Genomic DNA, 18,719 nt, shown 5'->3' with positions numbered 1-18,719 from the left:
AAAATAGCTTTTCTGCCACTCATGAGCTGACACTCCAAAGATGAGAGCCATAGGGTATCCTCCACATGGCGTGCGCCCCATAGAGAGGTTGTCTCACCCTGCCAAGTCTGTCTAAATCCTGCTTCACTGTGACTGAGGAGGGACAACAATAGCAAGTCGGGCATAATCTATTTTCTGCTGAAGTGTTGGTGACAGGGTGTCTGTTTTGTCTTTGTCACACCTGTATACCGTAAGTCAGCTTGGTCAGAGGTGAGCCAACACAGGCCCGACACTCTCCCTTCCTTCATCCTTTCTCTCTTTCCTTATTATTTGGGTCTGTTCCTGTTTGTCTTTGCTACACTGTCATTTATGATATGACTTAAGGCCTCACAGTCACCATCATTTTCTCCTCTGATCCTGTCAAATACGTGCCCTGAAAACTCCTTGTTACAAAAGTGTCAGCTGTTGAAGCCCAAAAGGCCCAGGGGGCTTTTTTCTTTTTCTTTTTTTCATTACAAGTAAGGTTGTTTGGCTAGCAGCTAGCTCAGCTGTGATCACTCACCCTCAATATAGAGTGACAAGTAGATGATGCAGTCTGACACAGCTCTGTGATTATGCTATGGCGTGTTGATTGTTGAGAGAGAGTTTTAATTGAGATTTTAATTGAAATGGCACTCACTTGCACTATAAGAGCTAGCGTCTCTATAGTATATACAAATATTTTATACAAATCCACAGTTGTATATATTTGTACATTGTCTGATGCAGTGTGACTGTCCTTCAGGCACAAGACAAGAGAAAATCTCCAATCATCCATCCTGCTAAAATATCTCCAAATAAGGCTCTAAATCTCCAACAGTTTTGTTTTTGTCTGGCCTTCAAAATTCCCTGTAGGGGAGATGAAACAAAATCTCCACAGAATAACAAATAATCACTTCACTGTTATCCTATTTTACTTTAATTCAGCCATGCTAGAGATTATGTATACTGTTATGATATCAATACAATACAAATTAGAGCATATTATGCATAAGGTGTTACAATGAGTTATAAAATGTCTATTGATAAAGGGTTCTACCGTTTTGTGACTTAATAAAGGGGAAAAAACCCTTCCCTTCCTGTCTTAGTGATGTTTTGAGGCAGCTTCGGTGCATCTTGGCATTAATTCTTCACTTTTCCGGAACGCTCCTACTACTCTAGTCAACAGTGTCGCCCGATATTCTCACTTCAGGAGTCAAAAGTTCAGGCTTTGCCTTCAAATTGTTGCGCGTCTGTAGCGTGTCTATGGATTTGTGATAGCATTACGCCATCTACTGGACTCCAATCGGTGGCGCAACTACAACTAATCCTCCCCGAGATATCTGTCACTAGTCCATAATAAGCACCCATATTGTAATTAAAATATTAATATTATTAAAATAATTCACATTATAGACGTGTGTAAATTGTTTTAAAAAATAAAATTCACTGTGCTCAAAATGTGGAACCGTTGTCACAATGGTGCCGTTTAGCCCCGGCCACATTTACAGTAACTCCACAACTTCAGCTTTCAAGATGGCGGCGGCCGTAATTGAAACATACCATGTAGCTTGTTGTGCAAACAGGACGCCAAATGTTGTTTCTTGGGGTCGCGGAGGAACTATCGCTTATGGGACAAGTAACTCGGTGGCTCTATACGACCCAGAGGTAGGACAGGCCGTCACCTTGTACTGAGAATCCGCTGTTAGCTGTCACAGCCAGCGACGAGCATGCTGAAGTTTTAAATGGGCCGATATTTTTTTTTTATTACTCCAATAAACTTGTTCTTTCTTTAGGAGAGGAGAGTTGTAGCTCTTCTAAACGGACACACCGGCAGAGTTAATGCGGTTCAGTGGGTTCACAGAGAGGACAGCGGTGAGTGCGGAGAGAATGGAGCTGATGGCTGTCAAACTGTGTGTGTGTGTGTGTGTGTGTGTGTGTGTGTTTCCGTTGTTGATCCAATGCTGCTCGTGCTGCCATAATGGCAGCTGTTCTTTAAGAGCCTCGCAGAGGTTGCACTCGTGTTGAGCTGTATTCCTGTCAGGACACTGTGCAGGTTAGTCACCTTATTCTGCAGCAAGCCTACAGCGAGCTTTCTAGAGACTCCTGGCACATTGAGAAACTATATTCCAAAAACGTTACCATATGCTACACAATTTATGTTTACAGTAGTTGTTACTGTGTTATGTACGCCAAACCATCAAAACCGTGTTACTGTTATTGTCACAGCTCCAGAGGGTCATCTAGTCTCAGGAGGATCCGACCATCGGCTCATCCTCTGGGAGGCTCAACAGGATGGAAAGGTGAAGCATCCGCAGCACATATTGCTCATACTGTTTCTTACACCTTGCCACCTCTTTAAACAGCTTGCCTCTTAAAAGTGCATGCTCCTTGGAGAAATGTTTGATTCCTCTCCATAATAATGGCCATACTTTCTGAAGTGATCTCCATCATGATTTGGCAGCATATAGGGTAGCACATGTGGATTAAAAAAATAAATAAAATGTGATGTTTCCAGTTTATCCAGTCTGTTGAGTGTAAGGGCCACACTGGTCCAGTATGTGCTGCTGATGCCATCTACGTGGAGGGCTCAAAGATACTGGTGGCCTCCTCAGCATCAGACTCCACAGTTAAACTCTGGCTCTGCTGTGACGCCAAAGAAGGTAAGAGGCAAAAAAAAGAGTGACTGATTTATTCATCGATTACAGTTGCTGTGATTCCTGAAATTGATAGTTACAGTACAGTTCTGCTTATATTAAACTTGACCAAAGGAATGATGTTCCCATAGAGAGGAACAGCCCCTCAGCTTGGATTTCCTGCTTAGGATGTTGAAGCAGCCCCAAGAACCCAGAGTTAATAGTCCGAGATGGCTGCAATGACCATAAACAGTAATAAACGCATAATAATATTCTGTCCTGCCACTGTTGTGTATTTGTGGCTCACTAAATAAGCCAAATAAGATAAATACGCTTTTCCTGGAATTCATTAACTCAGGAGTCACTCCCGAGTTCCCAACAGCTAACTTCCTTTGTAACTGGAATGCAGCATAATCACAGAAGCCCCACAAAAAATCAAGAGTAATTGAATTAAAAGGAGAGAAGCTAGAAGATCTTATTTCATTCAGTGGATGAACTGAGGGGCTGCATCAAGACCAAAGATAAGCTAAATAAGGATAATTTTGAACGTTGAATCACTCAAAGCTACTGCAGTTCAGTCTGAAACAATATGGAGCTGGTTAGGAGTGTGATTAGTCAGAAGTTATGTCTTCTTCTTATGAGGCATGGCTACTCTAAAGATCTATAGTTCTCTTCACATATTGTTTGATGTGTTTCAACAGAGATCCCTAAAGTGGTAGCACTGCATAGCGTTTACCATGAAGAAAAAACAATCATTTGTGAAGAGCTTTAAAAGAACAAAACATTTTTGTGTCCTTTAAGATTTCACAAGATATTAAGTAAATTACATGACCTGGAAACGTAGGGGGTCTACAGCCACAAGCTAGAATGCTTCAGGATCCTTTCCCCTCTATATACCAACTATTAACTGACATATAAAATTTTAATTATTTGAGTTTATCATACTGTTTCTGATTAACTGTCTAGTAATGGTTTTCAGAGAGCATGGCAATGTTTGTAACATGATTAGCACTGTGCTGCAAAACTATTTAGGCTTGTCATGTATGCCACAGCACTTACAGTAGACTGTCTTCATGGTTCAGTGGACTTGCTTACATTTAAGAAGAATTAGATGTATTTATTTGTAAAGCTTTACCCTCAAAGCTTCCAAACTAACTCACTGTTCTCTCTGATATAAATCTTAAAACTAAGTCACCATGTGCACAATAATTGGTTACAGGTACTGATCACCTTGCAAACTGAACGAGCCTCAGACTTTCCTAACGAGAGTCATAAATTCCCCTTGAACATCTAAAGGCTTCAATATCTGATTGTTCTTCTAAAGGGTAACGTGTATGTTTATAAATGTAGGTAAAACAACTTGCTGGTGATTTAAAAAAGAAATAAAAAGGCCAAATTTGAGATAGAATTTATTATACCCCGTATCATACAAAGCAGTAGAATTATCCCTGGTAAAAAATGTGAGCATCTTTCGTGTTCCTGTCTGTCATCCATGATCCTTTCCTTGTTTCTAGCTGTCCCCCGTAACGTCTCCTCTTTGCTGAGAGTTCTCGTCCAGTTCTCAGTGCAGAAAAACATTAATGAAGCCTGACAGTTGTCAAGATCAAGCGTGCGTTTTTGTGCACTAGGCATCACCTTGGGTTATATTCCCAGTTAAGAATACAGTCTATTTCAGATCGGTGCTGTTTGAAGAGCAGTGGCTCGAAATGTACTTTCTTCATCAGCGTGGGGAGACGGGGGGGAAACTTTGTGTCCACGTGTATAATGTCATCTGTATTATCTTAAATTATTTCTTGTTATTACATCGTGTTTAAAGTTTAATTTCATGTATGTTTCCTTTGCTCAGCTGAGTGCCTTCATAACTTGTCCTTTGGCAGCGGTTTCATGATGGATGTCTCTCTGGTACTGTTGCCAGGCAGCAGAGGTAAGCCTAAGCCGTTCATCCATAGACATCTCTTAAGTTATGAGACACACACACACACACTCACACATACATTCTTTTTTCCTCTCTTGTCATCCATCTCAATTTACACGACTGCTTTAGAGCCTGTAACTGAACGTCATATTCAAATATTCAAAACTCTGTCTCCGTTTGAAGTGTCTCGCGTCATTTTGCCTCGCAATTTTACACGCTTTTCTGTCTGATTCATGCTGTGCTGCCTCCTTTCCATTCCGCTTCTGTTTATAAAACCTAGATGGGGATGTAAATGCATGAAGCCTGCTGTGAGAGCGAGAGTGTGTGTGTATGCGCGTGCTTTTGTGACTGTGTGAAAACTTCTTCTCACAGTTCCCATATTGGCCTGTGGGGGTGATGACTCTCGGGTGCATCTCTATGTGCAGGCCAATGGGCAGGTAAGCTCAGCTTGATATTTCTTTCAGGAAATGCTCTTTTATGTTCTTTGTGTGTATGCTTTCCTTTGAATTTCCACAGTTAGAGGGCAGTGTCTGACCCTTTTTAATTCCTCTACAATAGCTGCAGAGAGCCATGTCCCTGCAAGGACATGAAGACTGGGTTCGTGGAGTGGAGTGGGCATCTACAGGTGAGTGCTAATGTTTGTAGACTCTTTGTATCAGCTGTATAAGAAGGTTATTATCCTAGTAGAGTGTACGTGTGACACATTTAATTAAAAATCAAAGTACAGTACAGTAAGTCTTGAGCGATCTCTCACTTCATTTTATTATAATAGTTATAATAGATGCAACAATTGATTGAAACGTTTGCAATTATATATGTAAACACAGTATGTAAGGCAAACAAAGTCAGCCGTTGGTATGGCCACCTTTATTCTTCAACATAGGCTGAACTCTTTCAAGCTCTCTTGTAATTTCTTTATGTAGTTTTAGGAATATTTCAAAAACCTTCTTGAAGGACATTTAAAGCTCTTCTTTGGATGTTTGCCAAGGAATAACTTTGAAAACCTGGAAAACTATTGCTAAAGACGGCTTTGAAAAACTGGAAGTCTTTCTCCTTAGAAGCAAAATGTAAAGATCTGAGGGCTGACTAAAATGTTTTGCACAAAGACACAGTCATGCTGAATCAACATTCAGTAACAATCATTATTTTATCATTTTTAGTTATTAAAAATTGAATAAAATAATGTTTGTTACTGGTCAAAGAGTTCTGTGGGTAATAAATGTACTAAGCTTACTAAAAAGGGACCTGTTATGGGCACCGAACGTATTAAAGAAAAAAGGACTTGATAACTTTGTGGTCTGGAGTCCCTTTATCTCTTTATTTACCCTTTTTATCTTATTTTTTTTTCCTGTAATGGTAGTGTTTTATCTTCCAGAGCTTGAAAAGCATGTGCTTGATTTCTCACTTATCTTTAGTCGATCTTAAGAAAGCAGGATAATGCAGTTTCTGGGCTTTGAAAGAGTTAGATAACATGTTGCTGAGTAAATGCTGAGAGGTGGGAGTAGATTTCATGTCCTAGCCTTTAACCAATTTGACAAGAAAGGCTGACATGTGGTCTATGACCTTTGCAAATTGAAAAACAAAGAAGTGGAAAGGCAATTTTCTCCTCGCAGACCCAGAAAATGTCTAAAGCATGCAGGTGGTTTCCATCTTTCCATGTTAAAGTCCAGCCTCACCATCCACTGCATTCAGACTATTTTGATAGCACCCGGTAATGCATGGATCCAATCCAGGCTCTACTAATTGTGTAACCCTCTTCAAGAGCACTTCATTACTGCACTGTTCTGACTGTGTAAAAGCTATTTCATCTCCTTAACCAACCCTCTTCACCAGTGTCTCCTTCCTACTCACAGTCTATGACCTACTCGGTGCTGCCAAGCTACGAGCCAAAAAAGAGACAGAATGAAGTTTGTTTATATGAAGTATTCTCACAGGAATGACAAAAACCCTCTCTCTGCTGCGAGGGTAGTTAAATAAATCAGTCTGTTCTTTTATGATTCGACAGATGGCAAATTGGAGCACTAGAGGAGCAGTTTATCATAGCTGTTCAATATTGGGGTTCAGAGCATGATTTCTAGTTTTGTATTTCTCTCTTTTAATCTGTTTTTTTCACTCGGTTTAATTATACGTTACTTTAAAATCAGCTTGACATCTGTCATGCACTAAAAGCTTTGTAGAAAGAAGTCTCACTTGAAAGGCTTTTAATATGTTTGCTATTTTTCCTCATAATTAAATGGTCAGAAAACATGGGCGTGTTTGGCCTTTTCGGAGACTGTGCAGAAACTGCAAGATTAAGATAGTGAAAGTATCATAAATTAAAAGTCAAAGTTAAAAATGACTTTGATGCCTAGTTCTCGTTTTAAAAACACTGTTGCATAAGAAGTAGTCACCACTGCGCGTCGTTTCGGCACAGTTTGAGGCGAGTAGCAAAACAAACCATGGCTGTCGTTATCATTAGTGTCATTATGCCATGATTGACAAACTATAATGGCTTCATCCTTCTTATCCCAGCATTCTGGAGGCCTTTAGTGGTAGCAACACAGGACTTTTTTTTTTGTTATATCTGTTTATCTTGGCAGAGATAAAAATGGAACGGTGGCTACTGCACTAAAACTAAAACACCAATGTGGGACGGGCACACTCAGGAATAGTGGCATGTGCTTTGTTTGCCACCTGTCGGCGCATATTTGACCTGCATACCTGTGTTCTGACTGGCTACATCACACTCAGCAGCAATCTTCTCCTAACTAACAGATAAGTGATCAAAGTGAAATTAAACATCTAGCTGAGGCTTTAATGCTCATTACAAGGCTGAAAACTAAGGCTCAGTATTTAATTGTCCCACGTGGCTCGGCTTTGACCACTTTAAGCACGCTGACTTCTGTTAGAAATCAGTGGACGTTTTATTCAAAGGTGCTATAAATAATGATTTTAAATTTATGATGAATCAAATGACTGTCTGTGGGAAATTGGCCTACACTCTGCATGACTTTATATATTTTGTTTTTGCCACCAACAAGCTTCTGGCATAATTCTGATTGGATATTTGCCACTCTTCTTGGCCAAATATCCACATTTTAACCATCTAGTTGTTGTTTTGCAGTGAAGTTGAAGAATTTGAAGGTATTCTTCCAACTTTGTTATTCCATCTCATCCATTCCATCCAGAGCATGATGCTACCACCACCATGCTTGAGAGTTGGCACACTGTTTTTAGGCTTGAAAACCTCACCTTTACGCCTGGAAACATAGCGCTTGTCGTTGTGGCCAAATAGCTCAGTCTTTGTCTTATCTGACCATCAAAACATTTTGCTTGTCCATGTGGGCAGCTGCAACTTTTAGTCGGGCTTGAAGGTGTTAACCTTGGAGCAGGGGCTACTTTCTTGGTTGGCATCCTCTCAGTCCTTTGTGATATAAAACTCTATTCACTATGGATAGTGATGCTGGTCTTTCAGCAGCTTCCAGTTCATGAAGGGGTTGAGCCTTGATGGTTCATGGTTGCTTCTAACCAACTTCCTCTTATTTGAGGGTAACAGTTTGGGTCTTCTCCCAGACCTTGGCAAAGTTTTGACATGCCCAGATAAGTTGTACAGTTCTTTAAACTGATGATCGTGGAATCTGCAGCTGTTTAGAAAAGCTTCTGGAATAGACTTGTCTAAGCCCTGACCTCAACCCTATTGAAAATCTGTGGACTACGCTTAAAAGCCGGGTCTGTGGACACCAATCCCAAATAATTTTAAATTTGTACACCCAGTTCTTGTTATTTAAAGTCACGGAAGATGTACAATTATTCCACTTTGTAGAAAGAACAGTACAAAGAAGTGATGAGGTTTTCAACACGTTCAAGTATATTAACCATTAAAGTTAATGTGTCTGATCTCTCTATGGTTTTTTTGGACTGTCATTGCTTCTGTTCACACCAAAACAATACCACTATATTTCATAATACCACACATTTCATTGAAGGACACGATCTGATTAAATAAAACGATGCAAAGTGAGGATAGATTCTGCAATAGGATATTTTACAAAATACACATAATAACTTTGTAGTGAAGGTTTTTGGGTTTTTAACTCTCACTCATTCAGGTGGGGAGCTGTTATTAGCCAGCTGTTCGCAGGACTCTCTCATCAGAGTGTGGAGGCTGTGTGCCAAGTCTGGCACAGACACCCATGCAGAGGACAATCACAGCATCATCAAAATGAAAGAGGACATTTTTGAAGTGAAGGAGAGAGGTGAGTGGGCCACCCAGGCTTGATTATAAAAGGGGCGCTAATTAGCCAAATGAAGAGAGATGCTTTTTGAAGGTTTAATGGCACATGATGGTTACAGACCTGTATGTCTGTTTATACATAATTGTTTTTTTGTGTGTGGAATTTTTCAAATTTCATGCAATTGTTCTCGTAATCAGACACTATTTCCTGTGGAGGTTTTTTTTGTTGTTGTTTTTAAGCTGTTTTTTTAGGCTTCATTTGTGTTCTTTCTACAGATAAGTCCTCAGTGTATGCTGTGTCCCTTGAAACAGTGCTGGCAGGCCATGAGAACTGGGTGTATGGGGTTCACTGGCAGCCTCCTTTCTATCAAGGTACCTTGATTAAAACCTGGGAGGAAATGCCTGCTATGACGCCCATTTTTGGGCATGCACTTGCATAAATTTGCCAGTTGGTCATTGCTACAATCTATTAGTTATGTTAGTCGAAAACACAATCAGACCATTTATTTTAGATTCAGAGAAAAAACATTTCAATCACTTACTCAATTTCCACAGCTGGTGGAAGTAAATGAATTGGCTTGGACACAAGAGGCATGTTTTTCCCCTTTTGTCTTTCAGTCTTGGCTTACAAAAGCCAGCGAGAGACTGTGACATTTTAAAAGGAAAAAGAAAAATAGAAGTGTTAAAAGTTATTGACTTAATTAGTCCTCAAAGGAATGACAGATGGATGCGATAAATTCTAGCTTTAAACTCTGGTTCTCCTACATCACATTCACTTTACATATATCTTTACTTCAGATACATCAATACAAACAATCTTTTATTTTTAATTTATAATTCAACACAAGTTACAATAATTATGATGCAGACACATGTGTCCAAACTGAAAAACACTTCATGAAATGACAGTTGCACTCTCCCTGCAGTTTGGTGGTCTTTGCATGGAAAGCAGTCGTGCCTGCAGCTATCTGTGTGTTTGGGGAGCAGAGAGCTTTTAACCACAGCACCATCGTTTGTGATCTTTTCTTGTTCTTGGTGTTTGTTGTAAATAAAGAGCAGTCAGTTTGAAAAGAGCAAAACATGTTCATCAGTACTCCTTGAGTTTTTGAGCTGCACTAAAAGTAAAGAGGTCGCTGAGATTATTAAAATGATAAGTAGTTTCAAAAAACATGCTATGAAAATTTGGCTGTTCAAATAACTTGCACATGCGGCCGAGAACGAAGGATGTTGGGAGTAGGATGTACTTCAGCTTAAACGTGATAAAGATGGAGAAGCACTGGCCTAATGATCAACTGTTAAGCAATTTTTTGATCTCCATGCCTTTCCTGAAAATAGATCTCTTTATCTCCTCCTGCAGGTGGCGAGCTGCAACAGCGTCTCTGTTTGCTCTCCGCCTCTATGGACAAAACCATGATCCTCTGGGTTCCTGAGGAGGGTTCTGGAGTGTGGATAGAGAAGGTCCGTGTTGTGCATGCAGGTCCACAGAGCCTACACACATATACAATAAGTGAATTCAGTCATTCTTGATAGTCAGCACAGGGTTTGTTCACACAACCACGGAGACTCGCACACCCACCTCCTCAGTCTATTTTGGCCAGTTTTCCTTTCAGTTGCTTGTGACATGATCTGGAGCCTGAACCCCCCCCTCCACCCTGCACCCTCCGCCCACAGTATCCCTTCTCCTGCTGTCAGTGCCCTTGCGTCAGTTTCCACTCTCCCTGACATTGAAGTGTCAGGAATAGAAGTGATAGACAGTGATGAAGAGGCGCTGAGCCCAGCACTGTGAGTTTAGCAAAGCCAGTGTTGTCCTCCCCCCATCCTCCCTTCTATTACTTACTCACACTGAGCCCCCCTTTTTTAACAGCCCATTCCCTAACACATCCAACAAGAGATGGAGAGGCTGCTGGTGGAAGATGTGCCATAGCCTCTGACTGCAGCACCTTTCCTATTTATTTTTTAATCATCAGTCTTTCTTTTTGACTCTTTACACCCACCTTTCATAATGTTCTCCTCCCTTTCTTTTTCTATCCCCTTCTGACATCATCTCTGGCCTCCTTTTCTTCCTCCCCCCTCCACCTCGTGTCTTTGGTGCCCAAACAGCTGCTGTTGTGCTAGAATGAGACTAAATTTAACTCAAGTGTGGATGGCAAAGAAAAAACAGTTCTCTGCCCATCTGCCCCACAGCTTTTTCTTTTTTTGTGCAAAGCCTATTCTCATGTGGTTCAGGGCTACCTCAGAGTACCTTCCTTCATACCTGACACTTACTGCATAGGCGTCTGATACAAACTACTGCCAAAGATATGCTCGGACGCAGAGGCATCCCAGAATGGTGGACCAAAAATGCTCTCACACACACATCGCACTCATCCAGTTGAACAGAAGAGGCTGACCTCGTCATGGCAGCCACCTCGGCTGTGATCACATTCTGCAGTAATGAATAAGATTCCACACTTGATCAGTTGCATTTTTGCACCTTTGATCTCATCGTCCACATTCAGAGCGACGAGCAACAAAGACTACAGAAAGGAGAAAATTATAAAAGTCTTGAATCCGACAAAGGGGCGATGATTAGGACCTGAAGCGAGCATTGATGTCACAAATTCTTCCCAGTATGATTAGACAAAGCAGTCAGAGGGAAAAGAAAAAGCAGCGATGGGCGTCAAGTCTAGTGCAGCCAATCTCCCTCCATAGCCAGAGCTTTTTCTCTTGATACCAAAAATAAAGAAATAGCACCCATACCTGAAATAACCTTTTTGCTGAATGTAAGAGTGCATAGCATACGAGTCTCTTCCTCTCTTTGCTCTCCCCTCCATTTCTTTTTGAGATTCAAACCCTTTGAACTGACAGTTTCCTCTGCCTGCAAACGCTTTGTCACTTACACCAGAAACACACAGGTACAACAATGACACCTTGAATTGAATTAAACTCAATTTATATAATGATACAGTGGGGCAAAAAAGTATTTAGTCAGCCACCGATTGTGCAAGTTCCCCCACTTAAAATGATGACAGAGGTCAGTAATTTGCACCAGAGGTACACTTCAACTGTGAGAGACAGAATGTGAAAAAAAAATCCATGAATTCACATGGTAGGATTTGTAAAGAATTTATTCGTAAATCAGGGTGGAAAATAAGTATTTGGTCACCTCAAACAAGGAAAATCCCTGGCTCTCACAGACCTGTAACGTCTTCTGTAAGAAGCTTTTCTGTCCCCCACTCGTTACCTGTATGAATGGCACCTGTTTGACCTCATCATCTGTATAAAAGACACCTGTCCACAGCCTCAACCAGTCAGACTCCAAACTCCGCCATGGCCAAGACCAAAGAGCTTTCGAAGGACACCAGGAAAAGAATTGTAGACCTGCACCAGACTGGGAAGAGTGAATCTACAATAGGCAAGCAGCTTGGTGTGAAAAAATCAACTGTGGGAGCAATCATCAGAAAATGGAAGACATACAAGACCACTGATAATCTCCCTCAATCTGGGGCTCCACGCAAGATCTCATCCCGTGGGGTCAAAATGATCATGAGAACGGTGAGCAAAGATCCCAGAACCACACGGGGGGACCTGGTGAATGACCTGCAGAGAGCTGGGACCAAAGTAACAAAGGTCACCATCAGTAACACACTACAACGGCAGGGAATCAAATCCCGCAGTGCCAGACGTGTTCCGCTGCTGAAGCCAGTGCATGTCCAGGTCCGTCTGAAGTTTGCCAGAGAGCACATGGATGATACAGCAGAGGATTGGGAGAATGTCATGTGGTCAGATGAAACCAAAGTAGAACTTTTTGGTATAAACTCAACTCGTTGTGTTTGGAGGAAGAAGAATACTGAGTTGCATCCCAAGAACACCATACCTACTGTGAAGCATGGGGGTGGAAACATCATGCTATGGGGCTGTTTTTCTGCCAAGGGGACAGGACGACTGATCCGTGTTAAGGACAGAATGAATGGGGCCAAGTATCGTGAGATTTTGAGCCAAAACCTCCTTCCATCAGTGAGAACTTTGAAGATGAAACGAGGCTGGGTCTTCCAACATGACAATGATCCAAAACACACCGCCCGGGCAACAAAGGAGTGGCTCCGTAAGAAGCATTTGAAAGTCCTGGAGTGGCCTAGCCAGTCTCCAGACCTCAACCCCATAGAAAATCTGTGGTGGGAGTTGAAAGTCCGTGTTGCTCGGCGACAGCCCCAAAACATCACTGCTCTTGAGAAGATCTGCATGGAGGAATGGGCCAAAATACCAGCTACTGTGTGTGCAAACCTGGTAAAGACCTATAGTAAACGTTTGACCTCTGTTATTGCCAACAAAGGTTATGTTACAAAGTATTGAGTTGTATTTTTGTTATTGACCAAATACTTATTTTCCACCCTGATTTACGAATAAATTCTTTACAAATCCTACCATGTGAATTCATAGATTTTTTTTTTCACATTCTGTCTCTCACAGTTGAAGTGTACCTCTGGTGCAAATTACTGACCTCTGTCATCATTTTAAGTGGGGGAACTTGCACAATCGGTGGCTGACTAAATACTTTTTTGCCCCACTGTATGTTTTTGGGAATTAAAGGCATTTGAGTGTTTTCTCTACCCTCACAAAGGTTTTCCTTTTTGAGACTGGCATTTTTTTTTGGGGGGGGGGGGATCCCACAGAGCTAAATGACCAGCCATGTGTGCCTTAATTAGCTGTTTTTTTTACAAAGAAGCGCTCCACTTCTTTACGCTGATTAGAGTAATAGGTGAGATTTAATGGAGAGCAGGGCTAGCAGTGGGATGGTTGGGGCCCACCGCTGCGTAAAGCACATCTCACTAACGAGGCACACTGGTAATTAACATCTTCAACTGACCACAGTGGGCCACCACAACGCCTCGAGGGATTATCAGTTTGTGTGTGTGTGTCTGAAGATAACCTTTTATTTAGACCTTGGCGTATGTATCCTCCTCAGGTTACACTTAGTCGCATGGCAGATCACAGAAAGCAACAAAGTCCAAAGTGAGTTCTGTTTTATAGATGACGCTACAAGTAGTTCATTTCATGCAAAGTGAGTCTATAGTTTAAAAAAAAAAATCAGCAAGTCAACTGTGTCAGTAATCCAAAACATGTGATTTTTATTATTTTCTTTTTGCAAAAATCTTGAGCTACATGCCATTTCTTTAGATTTTTTCCAAGGACCCAGACTTTGTTGTAAGTTTTTAAAAAGGTCTTGAGCAATAGTTCTTCGAGGCTTGTACATGACCATTTTCATAGGAATGTGTTTGTTTTATGTTTACGATAAGCTACCTAATGTTGACCTACGGATCATTCAGGCACAAAAAAGGGCACCTAATTCGAGAAATGAACCACACATGACAAACAACGCAGCAAACAACCATTTTTAACTTGCATCTTTAGACACTTTATTACTAGCAGTCTGTCACAAAAGCACATATTCTGCCGTTACGTTAGTTTGAAAATACCAAAGGAAGAAATAAAGCAAAGACCTGATAGAGGCATTTGGAATTTCTGCATCGTCTCTGTATCTGCTCTTCACTGAAGACTCATCAGAAATGGTGTCAGTGGAAAGGTGGCTGTCAAGGTTTAGGTATGCCATTAGAAAGGAGGTACAATAGTGAGTATCTACAGCCATGCTTTATCATGGTTTGGAGCTGCATTTCACCAGCATGATCCATAATGCAACATGATCAGGCTGCGCTGAAGAACAAACCAAATATTAATTTTAAAGTTTGTTAAAATGGTAGTTTTTTTTCCTTACGTACTGTATTTTCAGGTAGTTTTGTATGTTTCATGAAATCACTGCAGCCATTTCCCATCAGCAAAATTAAGAAACGATAGGCGGCCCAAGACTTTTGCACACTACTGCGTTACTGAAAATTGAAAACCTGAAGAAGTTGCATTGGGTTCTGAGATGTATATCAGTTTTCTCTAAAAATGAAAGACATTAGTTTCTGTTGTTGTTGACATTATGTGTACACAAATGTTAGAGTACTAAAAAAGTGTTTTTGAAAAGAATTAACAAAGACAAAACCAAATCATAAACACAAAAAGCTAAAAACATATTCTTTTACACAAAAACATTTTTTATCTGTACTTCCTAATGAACCACTTTCAAGTTGAAAATGAATTGCCAAATAATATTTTAAGTAATAACCCACACGTGACTGTCTGAACTCAGTTAAACACCCTGCAAACTTTATACTGAGGAGCACTGTAATAAATAGGCGGCCCTTTTCTGTTACAAATAGTGCACACGTCATTGATTCATTCTTATTCTGTCAGATCTTTTCCAAATCTTTAGGCAAGCACAAATATTCCCACACTGTAGATTATGCTAAATGTCTGCCAAGATAATTAAGAGAAGTCCATTATTGCATATGTCATGGAAATAATCTTTCACTATATATTTTATTATATTTTCACAGATTTTCGCATTGTATTTTTTACAGGACTGAGAAAAACCGAAAAGCCGCTCTCACCATCTTTCAGTGTTGCTCCAAAAAAAAGGAAAAAAATGTGGGTTTTAATACCTGTGCTTCATGCTGAATGGGTTTTCTCAGTATGGCTAAGCTCTCTCTCTCTGCGAATGATATATACCTCCCCATTTTTACTGTCCTTGTTCTATTACTCCCAAATACTCTCACTACCCAGTGTCCAGCGATAAGGCACACCACACATCCATATTGTTCCTGCTCTCATAAACAAGACAGATGACGGCTTTTTGCCTCTGCGAGTTTTTACATGATTTACGGCTGCCCCTTGTGTGCAGAATTTTAAAATCAATCTGCTTAATGTTGCATCCCGTTCTCTCTCAATCTCTGCATCTATGTTTCTTCCAGGCTGTCTCTCTTTCCTCTCTCTTACTCTGTCTCTTTCTAGATGGCTGGAAGATTGTGCCATTCAAAGTAAAGGCATGCCTTTATCGCTGTCATTAGTTCCGTTGTGTTTAAGCCTGCATATGGGCATTATTTTGAAGGTCACTGTTGACCAGTACATGCACGCGAGAACGTAGGATGATTGAGATCCTCAGTTTACTTCCACATACAGTACACTGCCGTAGCTACATTATGTATGTTCTGCTGATACTGTGTTTTTGCGTAGCCTCTTAAGGTCTTTGTTTGATACGCATTGTTAATGTGTGTTCTGCAGTTTGCCTCAGGTCACTGTTGACAATAAACAACCCTTTTTAAAAAAAAAAAAAAAAAAAAAGGTTACTGACCAAGCTGTACAAGAGGGAAAAAAAAGTGTGAATTTAGCAATTCTCAAATTTCCTCATAGCCAGTACATATATAATTTTAAGGCATGGGCTAATTAAAGATGGAAGAGATACCTGGATACAGAACACAGTGCTGCTGAGGGAGCAGTGTAGCACTCGAGGTTTGGTTTGACTGCTATCGATTTGAATAGATCTCCCCTTTGGGCCCAGTGTGCCTCAAGGCCCAATAAAGCTTTTAATTGTTTGAATTCTTCATGGCAGTGAGAAGTTAACCTGGTCTGCAATATGCCCGCTGTCCTTGAAGTGTACAGACTCGGTGTGTCTATCACTGTTGAAGGATGAAGGTAGTTCTCTTTTCTTGTGCGAACTAGTTGCATCACTTGACAGCTCATGGTTAAAATGGCTCCCTGTGGCCTGAATACTCTGATTAATTTCTACATTGTTTTTAAGTTATTTCTGTCGCGTAATCCCACATTGAATTGTACTGATTATATAAGCAACAGCACAATACTAATATCGTTGTCTATTTCAGGATGTAATTTAAATTTACTTTGGGTATTAATTTCAATGAATGGTTGAATTAATCCAGAATCCAGTGCAATTTATCTCTTTATAGTCTGTATTCTTGTTGCCATCTAGTTCTTGTGGAATATAAATTTTTCTCCTTTAACTTCTTATATCAAACTTGATTTACGTATTTTGCTTCTTTTCTCTTCTTGCCTTAGAATAAACTTTAAAGAAACTTAAAGTGAGTTCGGATGACCTCATAGGGGGTTTAAACAGTGAATTTTCATTTGTTTGGGTAATTGGTAACTGCACTTAAATCAAAATGGGCTTTCTGCTACAGGCAGCGATTTGAATCCACAAAATTCAATACAAAACTGTCTGTATGCACAAAGGCAAGGTGCACATGATTGGACAGGTGATGAAAATCCTAAAGGAGTCAGTCATTTTTCTGGCCATGATTACTGGTAATTTTAAAATTGGATGTCTTTTGTACTGCGAGCTCACAGCACATGGAGGGTTTAGTCTCTATATAGCATGATGTACGGGTCACGAGCTCTCAACCAAATCCAATTTATGCAAATCTCTCAGTGTTTTTAAGCTCAAACATTTTTCATCATTATTTGTTTAATGTGATACGCTGGGCTGCAATTGCATTCATTATGTATTAGACAAATGTATTTGTTTGGGGGGGGGGGGGGGGCAGAGAGTTTATTCAACTCAATTTTTATTATTTTAATTTTTAATTTCTTATTATTATTCAATGAGACTAATAAGTCCCATTTTACATAATTTCTTATTTGGCTCGCTGGCTTAATTTGTTAGGTTTTTATTTTTTTCCTGCTTCTGTCTGCTATTACAGAGTCTGTTAGTTAATAAGTCTTAGAGGGAGACTGAGAAGAGCTTTGACAATCCTAACTTCTCCCTCCCTCAACCTGTTTTGCATAAACCTCAGCGTGTACAGTAGGCTTACATAGAACCAAGAGGAGACACACGAGCTTTATGCACTACTGCATGTGAGATTGTTATATGCAGTAGGATCCTTTCTTTACGCCGCAGCTGTTTCTCTGTATGTGACACTTAATGCACGTTAATGTCAGCAATGATTGTTGAGTCAAGTTTACTTATATAGAAATCTACATCTAAAATAATCAAATAACATAAAAGCATGGGACAATTTGACGTAGTTTAAGAAAGGAAACATAAGATGAGCAACCCTCACACACAAAAGACTCGCAGCTCATTCTGATTTAAAAGCCAAAGAATAAAAAAGGGTGCAGATGTGAAGTGCAGTTTGCAGTTGCTCTACTCACAAAATGTGGCTGCCAAAGGCCTGATCTCCTCTGTGCTTTAATCTGGACCTCTGTACAGCTAGGAGCATTTGCAGACCTCTGTGATATATTGAAAGATCAGAGAGCTAAGAAGGCCCCAACCCATATAATGCCTTAAAAGCAAATAATAAAATCTTGACTTTTTTTTTTTTAACTCACAGGCAACCAGTATAGGGACACTGAGATAATGTGGGAGATATGTGGGCTCTCAATTGCACGTGCCAGTTGATAACCATGCAGCAGTGCTTTGGAGCAGCTGCAGTCGGCTAAGCAGTGACACACTGACACATGAATAAAGCCTATTACAGTAGTCGAGTCGAAACAGAGGAATGGCTTCACTTTTGTGAGTAGACTGAGATAAAAAGATAGTTTTTAAATGATCATTTAAATGAAGCTAGTTTTAGCATTACTTCTAGGTTCCTCCACCCATTTTTTTTTTTTATTTAAATAATGCATCCCAATAAGTTTGCCCTCAGTTATTTTTTTTCCCTTTCCCGCCAGGTGCGTGTTGGGGAGGTTGGTGGTAACACTTTAGGCTTCTACGGCTGCCAGATGAGTGCAGACGGCTCCATGATTCTAGCTCATGCTTTTCACGGTGCACTACATCTCTGGTGCAAGGACCTAGACAAAGAGGTGAGAGCCATAGATGTGGTGATTATACCCAAACTTTCAAATCAATGTCCTTTACTTAGTTGCATGTTAACGTTTTTTCCCCCCCCATTATTTCCAGAAGAAGTATACATCGTTTTTATGTTGAAGCAGAGTGGCAGTTCAATTTGAAATAAGATTCACTGTTTGTGCATTTCCCCTCGGCTTCACTGTGAGAGTGTATTTGAGTGTAATTAGTCACACCAGGTTTCCTGCCTGCCACTCAGTATGACTGGCTTAGCATTTGTCTTTGTTGCTTGTCCCT

The 18,719-nt window shown here is 40.4% G+C and overlaps 1 protein-coding gene across 1 annotated transcript in view; it reads left to right on the top strand.

Moving 5' to 3' along the window:
- The first annotated feature begins 1,499 nt into the window (after positions 1–1,499).
- Positions 1,500–18,719, top strand: part of elp2 (elongator acetyltransferase complex subunit 2) — a 35,731-nt gene continuing 18,511 nt past the window's right edge. Inside the window, 11 exon segments of the mRNA XM_085148084.1 lie at positions 1,500–1,665; positions 1,794–1,872; positions 2,227–2,300; positions 2,516–2,660; positions 4,480–4,557; positions 4,921–4,985; positions 5,107–5,173; positions 8,637–8,783; positions 9,038–9,133; positions 10,119–10,219; positions 18,308–18,439. Of these exon segments, the coding sequence (XP_085004210.1) occupies positions 1,534–1,665; positions 1,794–1,872; positions 2,227–2,300; positions 2,516–2,660; positions 4,480–4,557; positions 4,921–4,985; positions 5,107–5,173; positions 8,637–8,783; positions 9,038–9,133; positions 10,119–10,219; positions 18,308–18,439 (1,116 nt within the window). The 5' untranslated portion in view covers positions 1,500–1,533.

Source organism: Neolamprologus multifasciatus, chromosome 22, assembly GCF_963576455.1.
Source record: "Neolamprologus multifasciatus chromosome 22, fNeoMul1.2, whole genome shotgun sequence".
In the NCBI taxonomy this organism is placed as follows: domain Eukaryota; kingdom Metazoa; phylum Chordata; class Actinopteri; order Cichliformes; family Cichlidae; genus Neolamprologus; species Neolamprologus multifasciatus.
This window is presented reverse-complemented; position numbering and strand designations above follow the sequence as displayed.